We start from the raw sequence: 19,280 nt of genomic DNA on the forward strand, positions 1-19,280 counted from the left end.
ACTACTCATGAGACTACCCAAAGTTCACCTGCATTATTACTCTTAAAGACGAAGTTGAGAACTGCGTTTGATTTGTTATTACCTCCAGAAATTTCCAAGATAGTCGAACGTCAACAACAATCTCAAGTTGCTAGATGAGAAGTGAGGAAAACGCTGCTCAATTCAACAAGAGATTGGGTGTTAGCGCGTAATTATGCTGCAAGTGAGAAATGGTACCAAAAAAAGGTCCAGTTTCTTACACGGTTCAAACTGAAGATGAACTAGTTTGGTGATGGCATGCTGACCAATTGTTGTCATCTTGGAATGATTTCTCAAAATCATCTCCAGAAGGTGCCAACTTCTTCAGTCCCTAGTGTTGTGAATACTACTACAGAAAACTTAGTTGAATTGCGTTGCCTGATGATTGTGCCTTAGCTCCTCTATCATGTAAGAATGGTAGAGAGAAGGAGAGTCTACTGAAGTTCCAAATCGCACTTCTAGGGCCAAGGACAGCCAAATTCCTGAACAGGAAACGTCCTCCTGACCGACTTTGTTATTGACTGTGTAATGATTAATGATACATAGTGTAGTATCTAGAGTATCACTGATCCTATGTATAACATCGTAGTAATTTGTTGTCACGATGATAGAAGTAAAGGGGGAGGGATGTTGCATATTTAAAAGGGTTGCAGATTGCTTCAAGAGCTGATCACATGATTGGATGGTGATGTCATTAGGGTGTTGCCACTGTTATTTTACTTTCAGTTTGTATTCTGTGCAGTGCAGAGAACAGCTCTTCAATAAATCTGTTACTTTGAATCCGTGTGCAAACCAAGTTCTTTTCTTTTTCTTGAAACTCTCAACCCCCTAACATAGTTAGAACATTGAACTCCAGTGCTCTGACTTTGATCTTTCTGCTGCCTGTTCTGAAAGTTGTCCTTCCCTTTCATCATTGATTTGTGCTTGGAAGAATTGGACTTCCTCTCAGCATAGTGCAAAACCTCAACTGTTCTCCCATCAATACTCTTCAACAATAGCAAATTGGATTATTATCTAAATGGAAAGAAATTACAACATGCTGCTGTGCCGAGAGACCTGGGAGTCCTTGTGCATGAGACGCAAAAACCCAGTCTGCAGGTGCAACAGGTGATCAAGAAGGCAAATGGGATGTTGGCCTATATCGCAAGGGGGATAGAATATAAAAGCAGAGATGTCTTGCTGCATCTGTACAGGGCATTGGTGAGGCCGCAGCTGGAATACTGTGTGCAGTATTGGTCCCCTTATTTGCGGAAGGATATATTGGCCTTGGAGGGAGTGCAGAGAAGGTTCACCAGGTTGATACCAGAGATGAGGGGTGTTGATTATGAGGAGAGACTGAGCAGATTGGGTTTGTATTCGTTGGAATTTAGAAGGCTGAGGGGGGATCTTATAGAGACCTATAGGACAATGAAGGGGCTGGATAGGGTAGAGGTGGAGAGATTCTTTCCACTTAGAAAGGAAACTAGAACTAGAGGGCACAGCCTCAAAATAAAGGGGGGTCGGTTTAGGACAGAGTTGAGGAGGAACTTCTTCTCTCAGAGGGTGGTGAATCTCTGGAATTCTCTGCCTACTGAAGTGGTAGAGGTACCTCGTTGAATATGTTTAAATCACGGATAGATGGATTCCTGATCGGTAAGGGAATTAGGGGTTATAGGGATCAGGCGGGTAAGTGGAACTGATCCACTTCAGATCAGCCATGATCTTATTGAATGGCGGGGCAGGCTCGAGGGGCTAGATGGCCTACTCCTGCTCCTATTTCTTATGTTCTTATGTTCTTAACTGACGTTAGGCAGCTCAAGAGTTTCTACACACATCAATAGTTTTCTTGAAAGTAGGTTTCTCGTCTCTTGGCAGAGACCTCCCTCATTACAGGATCGCTTGTACTTAAGACTGTTCTATCTCCAAATAAGTCATTTTTAAGTTTCCCAAAATGTCAAGACTCAGTCAAACATCTCAGTACAATCACATACTGATTAATAGCCATCCTCTCTTGCCCTCTAGTGTCAAATTCATAGTGATTATACATGACATATAATATGACCTTAGTAGAAGTCTAGCTTTTCTTCAAAGTGAAATTTAGGATGCAATACAACTTTTAACACTCCTTGCCCATTGATGGTAAGAGATTTGCTACTCTTGTCTGTAAATCTCATAACTCTTGTGATTGAGATGGAAAGATTTGCCAATGCTCCCTCCAATCTCTCTTGTTATGTCAACAGGAGCAGGTACTGGAAAATTCAAAGCCATGCTGACTTATCCAGCTGCCAGTGTCCTTGTGGCTCTTGTGCAAAATGCTCACATGGGCTAGCGGGTGCCTTTGAGGGTTCCTGATACATTGATCTCACTCACCTGCATGCACCTGGTTGGGCTCTAACAAGTCAAAGTTCTCCTCAAAATTGCACTAAAACGTTCCCTGCTGGAACCCCACGTGGCACAATTATTCTCTGATGTTTTTCATTTCTGCTGGCTGTCCTACAGCTTTTGTGTGGCTTTTGCTACCAAATAAACCTGTTGGACTTTAACCTGGTGTTGTTAAACTTCTTACTGTGTCCTACAGCTGACAGCCTTTGGATTTAAGGCATATCAACATCCCTCAAATCCCAGTGACTCACCTGACACCACGTTTCATGTGGTGAATAAAATGGCGAGAGCGTTTATTAATTGACATTGATGTCAGCAGTCACACCAAGTCACCTGTCTGTAGCGAGACAAAGCATGCAACGGTATTTATCCAAATGGACAAAACAGTGACTTTCAAGGTCACAAGCTTTTCCGATGCATAGATTGACATTACCCCCCTACCTGATGCAGGGAAGAGTGTAATGTACAAGTATAAATTTGACTTAATTACAATTCTGCGCAATCATCTCAACAGTGCTTTAAAAATTGCCACGGAAATGAATAATTCATTTAGTTAGTCTCAATTCATTTAACCGTGAACATAAATTTGGAATGCAACTTCCCCCTGTGATTAAGCATTAGTTAGGCAAATGCATCTGAGAGGCCTTAAGAATGGATGATGTGAGTTCTCAAATTCCTGCCTCTCAGCAGAATGAAGGATTAAAATACATTTTTGTAGCAATGTTATCCTGTGGTAACAAGGTATGCTATAGCTGAATTTAATACGATGTTGGCACAGCGTATGTAGAATGGAAAGAAAAATCTCAGCACTGGTCTCCCTCAGTTGTGATTTTTTGTATGCTATTGCTCTGTGCAATTGATCCTTTAAGGATTTGTGTTACTGTGCATTTTCTTGCAAGTCCTGAGTGCACGAGCTGCCCTGCCATGTTTGGCCGTACGGATTATAGTCTCTGGTAAACCATTGGGGAATCAACCCTGGCCAGGAAATTAGCAGGAGCGCAACGCAGGGATCAATACGTTTAGCATCGGGCAGTCGGCAGACTGGAGATCAGTGATCGGAATTTGTCAGCCTTGTTTAGTAGAATGCGTCAGTGTTTGGGGAAGTTGTTAATTCACAGTTGCGCAAATAGGTTTGTAATATTTTATTCTAACATTAAATTACTGAGTGCAGCAATCTTAACCCTATTGATGGAAAGCAGCTTCCAAAGTCTGCCATGCTAATGTGATTTGAATTCCCACGGTGCCCATTCATGCGCATTTTGGCTGCTCTTTGGATTGGGGCTCATTATTTTTATCTCATTTTCTTTCACATCTTTCTCTGTGCCTCCTCTGCTACCTGTTGCCCAGTCATACTGCCTTCCCGTTGGCTCCTCTTGGGTGCTTTGAGCCCACCAATCACCATTCCGGCGTATCTCTATTTTGCTTTTATACGCTCCTGCCACCATTCCATGTGGGAATTCCTTTTGAATAAGGCCACAGCCATGCCTTGTGCCTATTTTCAGATTTATCACCGCTTGGTATGGCTCCTGCTCTGACCAAAACTGCAAGAAACTACAAAGGGTTGTGAATGTAGCCCAGTCCATCACGCAAACCAGTCTCCTATCCATTGACTCTGTCTATACTTCCCGCTGCCTCGGAAAAGCAGCTAGCATTATGAAGGACCCCACGCACTAAGGACATACTCTCTTCCACCTTCTTCCAGTGGGGAAAACAATACAAAAGTCTGAGATCATGAACCAACCGACTCAAGAACAGCTTCTTCCCTGCTGCCATCAGACCTTTGAATGGACCGACCTTGTGTTAAGCTGATCTTTCTTTACACCCTTGTGACTGTAACACAATTTTCTGCACCTTTGCTTTCCTTCTCCCCTGTGTACTCTATGGACGGTATGTTTTGGCTGTATAGCACGCAAGAAACAATACTTTTCACTGTATCTCAATACACGTGACAAATCACACTGTCTGTGTGGAGTTTGCACATTCTCCTCGTGTCTGCGTGGGTTTCCTCCGGGTGCTCCGGTTTCCTCCCACAGTCCAAAGATGTGCGGGTTAGGTTGATTGGCCAGGTTAAAAAAATTGCCCCTTAGAGTCCTGGGATGCGTAGGTTAGAGGGATTAGCGGGTAAATATGTGGGGGTAGGGCCTGGGTGGGATTGTGGTCGGTGCAGACTCGATGGGCCGAATGGCCTCCTTCTGCACTGTAGGGTTTCTATAAAAAAAAAATTAAATCCTCCTTTTAATCAACAACTCCAACCACTCTGTTCCCCTGTCTTGCCTTGCTGCCTTGCATACTGATGGCCACCTTTTTTCCCATCACATTCATCCCACCATCATTAAACCCAGGAATTCTGTCCCACTCTGCATTTCCTCCAGAACATTTGAATTTGCCATCTGCAACTTTATTGTTGGTGATTACATTAACATCACGGCTTTGACTAAAACTTGCCTCACAGCCAGTGACTCTGCCTCTTACTGGAACTTCCTCAAACCACCTGCCCCCCCCCCCCCCCCACATACTGTTGAGGTGATGATGTAGTTCTTGTCATTCAAGTTCCTCCTTGATTGGTCTCCTTCTAGTACTCTGGTACCTTCCCCTTCTTTAAGCCCCTTGCCTTGTTTTTCATTTTTTATCATCTCTTCCAAATCTCACCCCAGGCTTCACAGCATTATCCTCCTCCTTTCCCGCTATTAACCTCCAAACTGAGCAACATCTAATCCTGGATGATTTCAAACTCCATCTCGGCCTCCCTTTCTCTATCTTTTCTGAATTCACTGCCCTCCTAATCTTCCTTAACCTCAGTTTGAAATCTGCTAATCCATTCATAGCCATTCCCTCAACCTTTCCATCTTCTGTGGCGTCTACTTCTATGGTCCTGATCAGTGAAAGAGCTATCTCTGACCTCTTCCAAGTACCACTTATCTTATGCACTTTGAATCACAACTTTATCTGCATTTGGAAGAAGGATTCTTCCCTGTGCCTTTGACAGTTCCCCTTACCGAATTCCAACCATGTAGCTTTTGTCAGCTCCCTCAACTCCACCTCTGCTGTGCTTGTGTCAGCGAAACCTTTATTTCGAAGTTGTAATACAAATGTGGCCTCTGTCTTTGCATCATCAAGTTCAGGTGGTGCAGACTCAAGCATATGTTTGTACACAGTGGTTTAAGCCATGCTTAAGCCAATTGTGGATTAGCCATGCTAAATTGCACCTTGGTGTTCGGGGATGTGTAGGTAAGGGGGATTAGCAAGATAAATGTGTGGGTTGCTGGGGTAGGGCGGGGGGTGTGCCTGAATATGACGCTCTGTTAGAGAGTCAGTGCAGACTTGATGGGCCAAATGGCTTCCTTCTGCACCATAGAGACTCAAAGCCAGCCATCACCATTGCTAGCTGGGCCACATCGAGCTCTATTGAGACTCATCCTCTGCCAAAATTACCAACTACGCTAAGATCACCTGTCAAGAAAAGATAACCACCCAACTTTTGTTCTCCATTCCAATCTTAAGTCCTCTTTCTCTGCCCTCGAAACCTTCGCTTTTGCCAGTAAATGTGAGGGGCTCATAAACATCTTTGTCAGTTTGATTGAGACCGTCATTTCAACTTCTCCCACTTTTTCCATCAAGCTTTATTTTTGGTGACTGCAATAACATCCTGGCTTTAATTAAAACTTGTCTCTCAGATGGTGTCCCTTACCAATGCCTCCCCACACAGCTGTGCTTTCCATCACTTGCGCCACCCAAAATGCTGCTGTGACATCTCCCCATTCCCTGCTGGTTCCTTGTGATCTAGCGCCGAAGCTGTATCTATTTCTAGTTTCTCTCCTGTCATGTCACATTCACTCTCAAATTCCTCTGAGCCACAAGATCTGCTACCTGATCAGTTAACTCCCTTTCAAAACTGGTGTCATGATCCACTTTTCAAAAACAAATCCACCCTTGACCCTTCTGTCTGCAAACTGGTACCTCATCTCCAATCTCCTTTACATCTTCAAAATCCAGTAGTCATCTCCCAAGTCATGCCTTTCTTTCTCTATCTTTCTGTTAGCCTCTCTCCAACTAGGTTTCCACCCATGGAAGCCCCCTCCTGCCCCCAACCGCAAGTATGCGCATCTCCATGAGTACTGATGGAATCAGCTGTATCTCCCAGCACACAGTCGATTCCTTCACTGATTCTACTGGCGGACTGTTTATCTGACCTCCAATCTTGCAATTTTTCCAGTTGAGTATTAGTAAGACTGAAGTCTTCCACTGTAAACTCATTACCCTTGGCACTGATAATATCCCCCATCCTGGCTGCTATCTTGGGCTGAATTAGAGTGTTTGCTACCAAGTATCTTATTCAACCCTGAGCTAAACTCTTGACAACATATTCCCTCTGTCGCAAAAGCTGTCCAGATGTTGCTGGAACGAGGCGACTTCTTGCCAGCTGTGCCCAGCATACCCTCTAATTCTATCTTTTACTCTTGTTCTATGCTTCTAAAACTCTATTCTAACTCGTTTAAACTCTCTAACAATGATCTTTCTCTACACCCTAGCTATGTCTGTAACACTACATTCTGCACTCTCCCCTTCCCTGTGAACGGTATGCTTTGTATAGCGCGCAAGAAACAATACTTTTCACTGTATATAATGCATGTGACAAATCAAATCATTGCCCATCTCCACTTCACTTCTCGTTACCTCCAGATTCAATTATTGCTAGCCTGCAGTGCTGCACCCTCAGTAAACTTCAATTCGATTCACTCGACATGTTATCAAGAAATGGTTGAAGAGAGTGGATACTGCAAAGGCTATGAGTCTTTCAAGACAGCATTCGAGCAATCATGCTGAAGACTTGTGCTCCATAACTAGCCCTGCCTTTAACCAACCTGTTTCAGTACAGTTACAACATTGGCATCCACCTGGAAATGTGGAAAGTTTCCCACATGTCCTGGCCTCAAAAAGGAGGGGAAATCCAACCTGGCCAATTGCCGCCCCATCTCAATATCAGCAAAGTGATGGAAGTGGTTGTCAACAGTACAATCAAGCAGCACTTATTCAGCAATAACTTACTCACTGATGCTTAGTTTGGGTTCCTCCAGGGCCACTCAACTCCTGACTTCATTACAGCTTTGGTCCAAACATGGACAAAAGAGTTGAACTTATTTTTAAGGCATGGGTAGATAGATTCTAGAGAAGCAAGGGGGTAAAGGGTTATAGAGGATAAGTGGGAATTTGGAGTTGAAGTTAGAGTCAAATCAGCCATGTTCTTACTGAATGGCGGAGCAGGCTTTAGAGCTGAGTGGCTTACTCCTCCTAGTACGTATGTTCGTATGTATGTAACTCGAGAGGTGAGATGAGAGCGACTTCCCTTGATATCAAGGCAGCATTTGATCTAGTGTGGCATCAAGTAACCCTAGCAAAACTCGAGTCAATGGGAATTGGTGGGGGAAAAGCTCTCGACTAGTTTGAGTCATACCTAGGACAAAGGATGATGGTTGAGGTTGTTGGAGGTCAATCATCTCTGTCCTAGAACATCAGATCTCACCATGTTCAGCTGCTTCATCAATAACCTTCCATAAAGTCAGAGTGGCGATGTTCGCTGCTGATTTGAGAAATCTTTAGCACCATTCACAACTCCTCAGCTACTGAATCAGTCCATGTTCATATGCAGCAAGATGTGGGTAACATTTATGGGCCATCTATAAGATATACTCTAGCAACTCACCAAGGCTCCTTTGACATCACCTACCAAACTCTCGACCTCTACCACCGAGAAGAACAAGGGCATCAAATGGATGGAAGCACCACCACTGGCAATTCCCCTTCCAACCACTTGGAACTATAGTACTGTTCCTTCATTGTCACTGCATCAAAATCTTGGAACTCCCTTCCTAATAGCACTATGGGTGTACCAGATGGGACTGCAGTGGGTCAAGAAGGCAGTTTACCACCACCATCTTGAGGGCGATTTGGGATGTACAATAAATGCTGGCCCAGTCAGTGACGCCCACATCCCCTGAAGGAATAATAAAATTGCTCATTCCATGATCTGTCTCTCTCACCCCTACATCATTGCCCAAAGTCTCATTTAAGATTCTCATGTATAAAGCCATACCCTTTGATCTCAGGCATCTCCTTTCAATCCTCAAATCACCTCCTCCAACACGCAGTTCCTTTGTCTCTGGCCTTGTGCACCCGCCACAATGTAGCCTTGCCTTTTGAAGGCCTCCTCAGCCCATGCTCTGGAATTCTCTCACTAAGTTCTTCTGCCTGTACATCCTTCTCTGTTTAAGATTGTCCTAAACAGCCACGTTCTCAACCAAGCTTTTGGTCACCCTTCCTAATAGCATCCAGTCTTTCCCATGTGTCTCTATGATGTGCCTTCTAGAGTTTATTCTGTGTTAAATATGCCATACAAATGTAAGTTGTTCTTGTAGTGGCTCCTTAGTATAGTTGCAATTTGATGAAGTGTAGACTAATGTGTAAATCTTTGCACGAATTATTAAATTTATCTCTTTAGTAACCATAAAGAAGTATAAAGCTGATGGTCCCAGGGTATAACATTAAATGGAATGCTGTCTATGAGAATGACCCATCGGGAACTGTATAGCTTTTGGACTCTATCCATGGTACTTGGCCAACAGCATTATGCAGTTATGTTTACAGTAAACTGTCAAGTATTTCTTCCTTTGTTTACAGAAAGCTTGGTTTGGACTAAGCCAGCGACCAAGGGTTCAACACCACTCCCTAGGAGTTTGCATTCTGCTACTGTTATTGGAAATAAGTAAGTGTTCTGCTGCTATCTGAGAATTCTTCCAAAAAATCAGTAATGAGTTAGAAAGCATGTGGTGTGAGAGGAGCATTCTCTATCCATGGCCTCTTGACATGGTAATGACTGGGTGTCCGTCCTCATGCGTTTAGTGGAATCATACTATTCTAATCAGAATGATTGATTGCTCTGTTTAAATAATGTGGAAGGTTGTAGGAGAAAAATTGTTAAAAACATGCATTGATCCATCTTTACTGGGGTCTTCACTATAGCGGGTATGTATTGTGACTGGTGAGTACTCAAGTGATACACTAGTACTTTTGGTAGCTTTTAAAACACTTTTAACCAATATCTAATTGCACACACTAGTTGAATACTGAAGAGGACTCGCTGTCCTCTGGGTCACTGTCTGTGCGGAGTCTGCACGTTCTCCCCATGTCTGTGTCGGTTTCCTCCCGCAATCCAAAAGACATGCTGGTGAGGTGCATTGGCCGTGCTAAATTCTCCCTCAGTGTACCCGAATAGGCGCCAGTGTGTGGCGACTCGGGGATTTTCACAGTAACTTCATTGCAGTATTAATGTAAGCCTACTTATGACATTAATAAATAAAAAATAAAGGACTCTTTTCCCATTCCCAGCTTCTAGAAATGATTTGCTTCCAGCTGGAAAATTCTTGGTAGAGATGGGAAAGTGGTGGATAAAAAAAAGTAATCTGCGCACACTGGTCACATTAGTGCAGATTCAGAGCTGCTGGAATGAGTATTGCATCTCTCTCCTCTAATTACAACCATGCGCATCTTGAATATTTGTAAAATGGAATATATTCATCCCAGAAATATGTCCGTAGCACTACACTAAAGGTTCTTGCTTGAAGAGGCCATTGGTTTAAGGTGAGAGGGGAGAGATACAATTGCTCAGAGGGGCAATTTTTTCACACAGGGTGGTGAGTGTCTGGAACGAGCTGCCAGAGGTAGTAGTAGAGGCGGGTACAATTTTGTCTTTTAAATAGAGCGTTTAGACAGTTACATGGGTAAGATGGGTATGGAGGGATATGGGCCAAACATGGGCAATTGGGACTAGCTTAGGGGTTAAAAAAGGGTTAAAAAACAACTCACGTTGTTTTGTTTCTTAAAGACTTGATTAGTTGTAAGTATTCGCATTCCAACCATTATTCATGTAAATTGAATCTGTGTCTTTATATGCCCTGTTTGTGAACAGAATTCCCACTCACCTGAAGAAGGGGCTTGGAGCTCCGAAAGCTTGTGTGGCTTTTGCTACCAAATAAACCTGTTGGACTTTAACCTGGTGTTGTTAAACTTCTTACTGTGTTAAAAAAGGGGGCAGGATGGACAAGTTGGGCCGGAGGGCCTGTTTCCATGCTGGAAACATCTATGACTATAAGCGAATCTCTGCTGATGTCCCATCACTAAAGCAGATTTGAGGTTGCAGTAATTAAAAACATGAGGTATAACAGTATAGCTGCAGCCTCAGTGAGGCCATTTCCAGGCAGCCATCTCACAGCTTCACTTTTGTTTCATTTGCAGTATAACTTTGTAAGCCACCCAGAGAGGTTTAGGGCATTGAGTACTAACGTTAGTTTATCATACTGCCATGTGACGTGTACAGGCTTCATAGTGAACCTTCGGTTGATCCCCACATTTCTTTTTAAAAGTTGAATTTTAAGTTATCGCTGAGACTAAACTTGAAATGTAAAAGACATTTAATTTTCTATCTGATGTTATTTTGCACCTGATTATATTATGTTGATCTGTTTTTGTTTATTAAATTGTAATGATCACTGTTTAGCATTTCATCTGTTATGTAATACATTTCCAAATTAGGTGCTAGAATCCTCTTATGGTCTTTTTAGTTTCCATAAACTATTATCTGTATTTGTTGTTCTGATAATTATGTATTCATTTAAATCTTTTCATTAGTTAGAAAGTCAATTGTCCAAATTATTTCCGCTTTTCAGATGTGTGTTTTCACAGCGTAAACTGTATCTGAACACTCCAAATTTCCCTTTGGTTTGGATAATTGACATTCTGTCGCGTTTAAACAGCATGAACCATGCTGATTGTGTTTTCCCCGTTAAGTCCGATATCTCTGTTTTAAATACAAATGCACAGTTTTGTTGTAAATAGTTTTCAGCACAACCTGTTTATGTTTTTGTCTGTCTTTATTTTCCTTTAGAATGTTTGTCTTTGGTGGCTGGGTACCACTTGTGATGGATGATGTGAAAGTTGCCACTCATGAAAAGGAATGGAAGTGCACAAATACACTTGCTTACTTACACTTAGGTCAGTCTCTTGAGTTTCTTACTTAAGTGACTAATGGGTATGAAATCAAACTGCATTTTCCCCTCTTGCTATCTCCAGCCATTGTTTACAGATTGTAGTGCAGAATGGTATGTTATTCATTTCCATTACTTGTGCAGTTATGAGTGTTGCCCATTGGGTGTGTGCTGTGACTTGGTCAGTGACGCACTCAACTCTGAGACAGAAGGCCAGAGGGTCAAGACTCACTCCAAAGATGTGAGCACACAATCTTGGCTGGCGGTGCAGTGCTGTACCGAGTCAGTGGTGCTGTCTTTTGGGTGAAATGTTAAACCAAGGCTTTCTGTAAATAAGTGTATTAATGACCGACGGTACTCAGTTCAAATATTTCAGTCAGCAGAGTTATCCAGGCTAGAATTTAGTAGTTGAATTTCCCTACAGAATATTTCACTCTCAATTTTACTGCCTGAATTATTAAGCAATTTTGCAATTTAAATCACTAGCTTGCCTCCTCTAAATTTAAGGAATAATATCTTTGAGGAGATGATTCACTTTAGCTTTTTGGTAATTTCTAAAAAAAAAGGAACTGCAATTTTCTTGAACTTCCACATTTATACTGATTATCTTCCAATTATTTTGACTGATACTAGGAGATTTTTACTTACTTCATCCACTGTAGATTTCTACAAAGATGCGGCAGATGTACCCGATTCAGACTTTTGGCGGGAATGAGTTAAATTTTGGCAATATATTGCCAATTCTACTCGATCATTATTGCATTAAGCCTATCCCTGTACATATTTCTGTTTACACAGTAAGAAGTCTAACAACACCAGGTTAAGGTCCAACAGGTTTATTTGGTAGCAAATGCCACTAGCTTTCGGAGCGCTGCATTTGCTACCAAATAAACCTGTTGGACTTTAACCTGGTGTTGTTAGACTTCTTACTGTGTTTACCCCAGTCCAACGCCAGCATCTCCACATCATATTTCTGTTTAGACAGCCCTATGTGAAGTATAGCCCAGTAGCTTATTTTTCCGTCAAGACACAGGCAGGGCATTTTTCTCCTCATTCTTTTCAGTACAGTGTTGATTTAATAATTTTGTAAGCCACCTAGTCATAAAGTATGTTATCACTTAGTAAATTCTTTTTAAAAAAATGAGTATGTTAATGACCTATTCCTTGTTGTCAGTTTCAGATTGTTTAGTTTTCATACATGTCACCACAGGGTCCGTTACTGTGTAGTTAGTATAAATAGAGTGATTTTTAGATTGTCAGTATAATTTAGTATAGGCGTTAGTTTGCTATTTGGTTGCCATTACTAGGCAGTTAACTTTCATAAACTACTAGTTCACAAAAGGTATACGCTAACACAGTTTATTGTATACTTCAGATATAACCTGGTTAAATTTGGGAGAAAACATGTCATGTACTTCTTTTAAAACTGGCATCAGACATTTCTTATGTTGAGTGTGTAGGGTGTTGGAAAGTATCCTCTGAAATAAATGGTGTCAGTATGTCACTAAAAAACAATTTTGAAGCTCTGCTATAACCATGTTTAATTCGTCGTGGGCGGTACAGTGGTTAGCACTGCTCCCTCACAGCACTAAGGACCCGGGTTCAATTCCCAGTTTGGGTCACTGTCTGTGCGGAGTCTGCACGTTCTCCCCATGTCTGCATGAGTTTCCTCCCACAGTCGGAAAGACGTGTTGGTTAGGTGCATTTGCCATGCTAAATTCTCCCTCAGTGTCCCTGAACAGGCATGGGAGTGTGGCAACTAGGGGATTTTCACAGTAACTTCATTGCAGTGTTAATGTAAGCCTACCTGTGACGCTAATAAATAAATGTCTTGATTTCTGTAATATTGTGGTATACATCAGAATTTCACTATTTAATTGCTTTGTATTTAGTTTGTATGTGTGATGTACTGCTTAAAAAAACAACATGCTTTGGCAAAATGAATTAAGTTAGTTGTATACTCCTGGCAGATGGCAATATCTGGACACCTGTAGTCTCAGACACATTGGAGGACAACGTACCAAGGGCCAGGGCTGGCCACTGTGCTGTTGCTATTCATACTCGTCTTTATATCTGGAGTGGAAGGGATGGCTATCGGAAGGCTTGGAATAATCAAGTCTGCTGTAAGGATCTTTGGTATTTGGAAACTGGTGAGTGTTACATAGTCCTTAACTTGAGCTAAAGAATTTTTTTCTTGTTTGAAAAATTTCTCTAAAAATGAATAGAGTATGGGTTCAAAGAGCAAAGGACCAATATCAGGCAATTCTTCTTTACACATGGACCAGACCACCTGAATGAGTACAGGAAGCAAAAATGCTGGGGTCATTTTTTTTGTAATTAGGTGCTGCACTTGCAGGGGAAATGTTGGGTAGTTCTGAATGAATGAATGACCTTTCTCATCTATAAATATATTGCGTGTATCCGTATCCATTTCAGCTGCTTGGTCTTTATTTCAGAAGAAGGGATGCATTTATTTTTGTGACTATAAGTGTTAGGCGGCAGAGACTGGAACGTAATGTGGCCATGTTTTACAAAGCTAGCGGTAGAAGTAGAAAATTGTTTGAGAGTTGAAATCTGGATCAGAAACATGAGAAGGGTTTTATTGTGAACTTTGAGTCTATGTCAAATCGTTTCAGGATAAAGTTGACATTGGGATAACGGAGGGAAGCATTTTAGCTTGCACGTTTTCTTAGGGAGTATTTCTTGAAAACTGAGGCTTAAGAAATGTGGGTCTGGGCGGAGGGATGTGAGTGAAATATTAAAATACAGTTTTCCTAAATATAACTTTAAACACTGTTTTGTTTGCCTTTAGAAAAACCCCCCGCACCATCCCGTGTGCAGTTGGTTAGAGCCAGCACAAATTCACTTGAAGTGTGTTGGGGTGCCGTTCCAACCGCAGATGCCTACCTTCTTCAGCTTCAGAAGTATGATATGCCGCCAGCACCTACCACCACCGCCACCACCATGGCAACTCCATCATTGAGCAATACCGCACTTCCACAGAAGACTCCGTGCAGCCCTATTTCTCCTACGCCTGCTTCTCCTGCCACACCACTGCATTCACCACTTCCTGTTTCTAAAGTAGCTTCTCCCAATAGTGCGCTGGTTCCTGGAATAACTAGTAAGCCCCACAGTATTTTTAACAGTTTCAGTTGTCATCATTTGAAACCTTTGTCTTCCTGAGTTTCATGTGGCCGTTGTACAAGAAAATATTTAAGGCTCATATTTACAGACATTGGAATGCTATTAATTATAACCTCTCAATGTTCCTCCCATGCAGCAAGGTATATTTTAGCATTGCTGAATTTGAAAGCTATTTATTTTTTAACTGCATTGGACTATTACTTTAGAGTAATTTTCCTGCTTTAAGTTATCCAGGTTTCATATAAAGGCAGGTGAGCGTTCTATAAGCAGCAATTGTTCTGGCCACTGTGAAGTACACATTCATTGCTTATTTCAAATTATCTTCCTATTTATCTTTTATCAAATGTCTTTGGAATAGAGGAATTAGGAGCGAGAGTTGTCAAATCAACCCTTCGAGCCTATTCCGCCATTCTATATGATCATGGCTGATCTCCATCTCATCCTAACTCCATTTCTCTGCCTTTTCCCATAGCCCTTTATCCCGCTTTTGATCAAATATTTATCTATCCCTTTCTTGAATCCATTGATTGATTCTGCATCCACTGCACTCTGGGGCAGAGAGTTCCATAGTTTCACAACACTCTGAGATGTAGCTTCTCCTTATCTCTGCCTTTAACCTTCCCCGCTTCTTACTCTACAACTCTTGTCCTAGACTGTTCTAGAAGGGGGAACATTTGGTTAACATTTATTTTATCAATCTCGTTGAGTATTTCATACACCTCAATCAAATCCCCCATCATTCTTCTGTACTCCAGCGAGTACAAGCCCAAGATACTCAACTGCTCCTCGTACGACAGCCCCTTCAAACCTGGAATCAATCTAGTGAACTCTTCTGAACCGCATCTCCAGTGCCACCAGATCCTTCCTCAACGAAGGTGACCAAAACTGAACACAATACTTCCAAGTAATGGGGTCTTCACCACCCCTCCCCTCCCTGACACTCCACCATTAATTAGGTAAAAATAACCTGTCAGCATTTTAATTTAATTATATGGGGAGTCTTAGGTTTGAAACACTCTACTTGGCACATCAACATAAATTGTTGCCACATAAGTAGGGTGGCTACAAGAATAGGTTAGATGCTAGGAATCCTATGGCGAGTAACTCAACTCCTGACTTCCCAAAGCCTGTCCACCATCTACAAGGCACAAGTCAGGAATGTGATGGAATACTCTTCACCTGCCTGGATGATTGCAGCTCCAAAAACACTCAAAGCTTGACACCATTCAGGAGGAAGCCTGCTTCATTGGCACCCCTTCCACAAACCTTCACTCTTTCCAGCAATGACGAACCACAGTTTGTACCATCTATAAGATGCACTGCAGAAGCTCATCAAGGCTCTTTAGGCAGCACCTTCCACACCCAAGGCCTCTAACATCTGGAAGGACAAGGTTAGCAGATACCTGGGAACACCACCACCTTGAGGTTCCGCTCCAATTCGCTCACCATCGTGACTTGGAAGTATATCGCCGCTGTTCCTTTATTGTCAATGGGTCAAAATCCTGCAATTCACTCCATAGCAGCACTGTGGACTGCAGCAGATCAAGAGAACCACCACCATTTCAAGCCAACCAGCGAAACCTCAAGAGGTTACCAGAACTAAAGGTCATAAATATGGGATAGTCACTAATAAATCCAGTTGGGAATTGAGGAGAAACTCTAACTAGAGAATGGTGAGAATTTAGAACTCGCTACACAAGGAGTAGTTGAGGTGAATAGCAAAGATGCATTTGAGAGGGAAGCTAGATAAACACATGGGACACAATTTCATGTTTCCCTACCAACAAGCGGGCCTGTTAAACTCTCCGGGTGACATTACCTCCCCCAAACACTCTGCAACTTTATGTGGGCGGGTGAAGCCCACATAAAGGGTTGCTTCCCATCCAGCCTCAACTTTGAGACTGGCGGGAGGAACTTGGAATGGGGAGGGGGAAAGCCCCGTAGGTCACCCTGCTCAGGCCTTGGGTGGGACTCCCCATGTCGGGTGTCCCTGCCTCTCTTCAGGTCTGCCCCCTCCGGGATGCTCTTCTTCACCGCCAGCTGTGAGACCCCTGAATCCCCGCATGGAACTGTAGGAATCCCAACGCGTATGTTGCCCAATGGTGGGAGAGAGTCCATTGGCAGGTTCCGAAACAGCATGTTGAGGAAAGGAAGATCATTTGACTGCTCCATTTCAATATGTGTTGTGATTCCCACAGTTCCACCCTACAGGATTGGGCTTATCGATAGCCTCATAAATAAGGCCATTTACTGACCAAAATAGGGCTAATCAAGGCCATCCTGCAGGATAATGATTACCCTGATCAGACCATTGCTTGCTGTATATTGTACAAACACACGAATATGCCGAAGGTCACCTTTATGGTCCTGAAGAGTACCCAGTCTACCTCAGGTTAACCTGGACGAGTAAAGTGTTTGAGCAATAGGTGAAGCTTGAGTTGTACGCTGTACAGAGGGGTGTGGGGAGGTAGGTGCCTGGGTAAGATGCTCTTTTGGAGAGTCAGTGCAGACTCTGGGTGATGATAACCTCCTTCTGCACTGTAGGGATTCGATGATTCTTTATTGTGAATCTGTCCTGATGAGTGCAAGGCAAAAAACTTCGACAGCATGTCTTTTTTTCTGCAACACTGAAGTTCTGTACACCAAATTGCTATTTATTACGACAATCTTGACAGAGGAGCATCATTTTGAGGAATATTCTAGAACTTCAACTATTCATTCAGTTTTGGTTTGTACAGTACCTTACACATTTCTATTTTGTATTCTGTAAAGATGCTGTGACTCCAATGCAAGTCTCTGCTGCTCAGGTATCGGGGATAACTTCAGCAGCAGCCCAGCTGGTTACAGTCTCCCAGCAAGCTGTACAGACAGTAAAAGCTGCAGTTTCTTCCTTACCTGCTGGCGTCCGCCTGGTTGTCCCAGCTCAAAGCACCACTAATGCTGTTCCCTCCGTAGTAAGTGTGAGTATTTATTTTTCTTTCCCTCTTGAATCGTTGGTTGATTTTGATCATGAGGCTTGAAGTACGGTGAGAGGGAAATTTCAGTGTTGTCATTAGTGGATCTATAACTTTCTGTTAAGGATGATGTTATAGTGGTGATAAATTAGAAATTTAGGAAGGTGTATTTGTGGGGAAGCAAGACAAATTAGATTGTGTGGTTTGGCCTTCCAAAAAGGAGGACGTTTATTGCCCAATTGTTGAAAGGATGTGTCAGTTACCAAAACGAACCATTATCAAAGCGTGACTGAAGGTTTACATAGAAACATAGAAGATAGGAGCAGGAGGAGGCCATTCGGCCCTTCGAGCTTGCTCCACCATTTATTACGATCATGGCTGATCATCCAACTCAATAGCCTAACCCTGCTTTCTCTTCATAACCTTTGATCCCATTCGCCCCAAGTGCTATATCCAGCCGCCTCTAGAATACATTCAATGTTTTGGCATCAGCTACTTCCTGTGGTAATGAATTCCACAGGCTCACCACTCTTTGGGTGAAGAAATGTGCCCTCACCTCCGTCCTAAATGGTCCATCCCGAATCCTCAGACTGTGACCCCTGGTTTATAATCTGCGTTCCCTGTAGCAACTTTAGGTGTGCAATCCCTTTAAATTTTTGTTGAGTGACTGTTTAAAGGGGCTGATTTATGTTTCGACTGTGCAGGGACTTTTGAGTCGATACATGTCCACCTGGTGTAGAGGGAACATTGGCTTCAGTAGCACTGGAGCACTGCTTGGCAGCATTGACGGAGTCTGAAGCTTAACTCTGGTACTTAACCACTAACTCAGCCTTTCTGTTTGAGGCTGACCTTGTGGAAAAGTGATCGAGGTTAGTTGGAGACTGTGACTGCCTTTATTGAAGGTGTCTGTGGACTAGTACATCTCCTGCACGTAGTAAATCAGATGAGATGCTATTTTATGGCTGGAGCATTATAACATGGTGTAATAATGCTTGGAAGCAGCATCTAGCTTGCCACTTTGAGGGCACAGATCTAAATGGTGCAAAAACATCTCGACTCCCATTTACCAAACTTTGATTTTTATCTCTGGATGAGAGAAGAAATAATTACTGGGTTATCAGAAACAGCGGAATGGAACTCATTGGATAGCTCTACTGAAGAATTGGCACAGGCATGATCACAGAATTGTTATGGTGCAAAAGGAGGCCATTCAGCCCTCGTCTCTGCACCGGCTCTCCAGAGGAGCATTATGACTTAGTGCCATTCCCCTGCCTTTTCCCTTGTACCCCTGCACATTGTTTCTAATCAAATAATCATCTAATGCCCTCTTGAATACCTCAATGGAACCTGCCTCCACCAAACTTTCAGGCAGTGCATTCCAGACTCAAGCCCCTCGCTGTGTGGAAAAAAACCATCACACCACGGTTGCTTCTTTTGCAAATCACTTTAAGTCTGTGCCCTCTTGTTCTTGATCCTTTTACAAGCTGGAACAGTTTCTCCCGATCTACCCTGACCAGGCCCCTCATGGATTTGCTTCCTTTCCTTTCCTGCTGCCACTCTATCCCATCATTTAGGAGTTTGGACTCGAAGCATGATGCAGCTTGATGGACAAATTGTTGCCAGTTCGAACAGTCAGTCCTCAAAACTCCTCAACTGGACACTGTGTCCAGATGGCCGAAAAGCGTTTCCTCCTCCCCACCCCAAGACCACCACGACCCCACCCCCCTCTTTGCCAGGTCCCGTTTTCTCAACCACCCTCAAATGG

General features: G+C 42.8%; 1 protein-coding gene across 3 annotated transcripts in view; it reads left to right on the top strand.

Moving 5' to 3' along the window:
• LOC144498487 (host cell factor 1-like) overlaps window positions 1-19,280 on the top strand; it is a 467,986-nt gene that overhangs the window by 15,012 nt on the left and 433,694 nt on the right. For all 3 annotated transcript variants that reach the window (XR_013498710.1, XM_078219675.1, XM_078219676.1), the window contains 5 exons: window positions 9,055-9,139; window positions 11,318-11,424; window positions 13,388-13,567; window positions 14,230-14,538; window positions 17,334-17,521. Coding sequence is in view for 2 of the 3 variants with exons in the window: in XM_078219675.1 (XP_078075801.1) it covers window positions 9,055-9,139; window positions 11,318-11,424; window positions 13,388-13,567; window positions 14,230-14,538; window positions 17,334-17,521 (869 nt within the window). In the remaining variant the exon portion in view is untranslated. The remainder of the gene's footprint in view (window positions 1-9,054; window positions 9,140-11,317; window positions 11,425-13,387; window positions 13,568-14,229; window positions 14,539-17,333; window positions 17,522-19,280) is intronic.

This window comes from Mustelus asterias, chromosome 9 (assembly GCF_964213995.1).
Source record: "Mustelus asterias chromosome 9, sMusAst1.hap1.1, whole genome shotgun sequence".
Classification (NCBI taxonomy): Eukaryota; Metazoa; Chordata; class Chondrichthyes; order Carcharhiniformes; family Triakidae; genus Mustelus; species Mustelus asterias.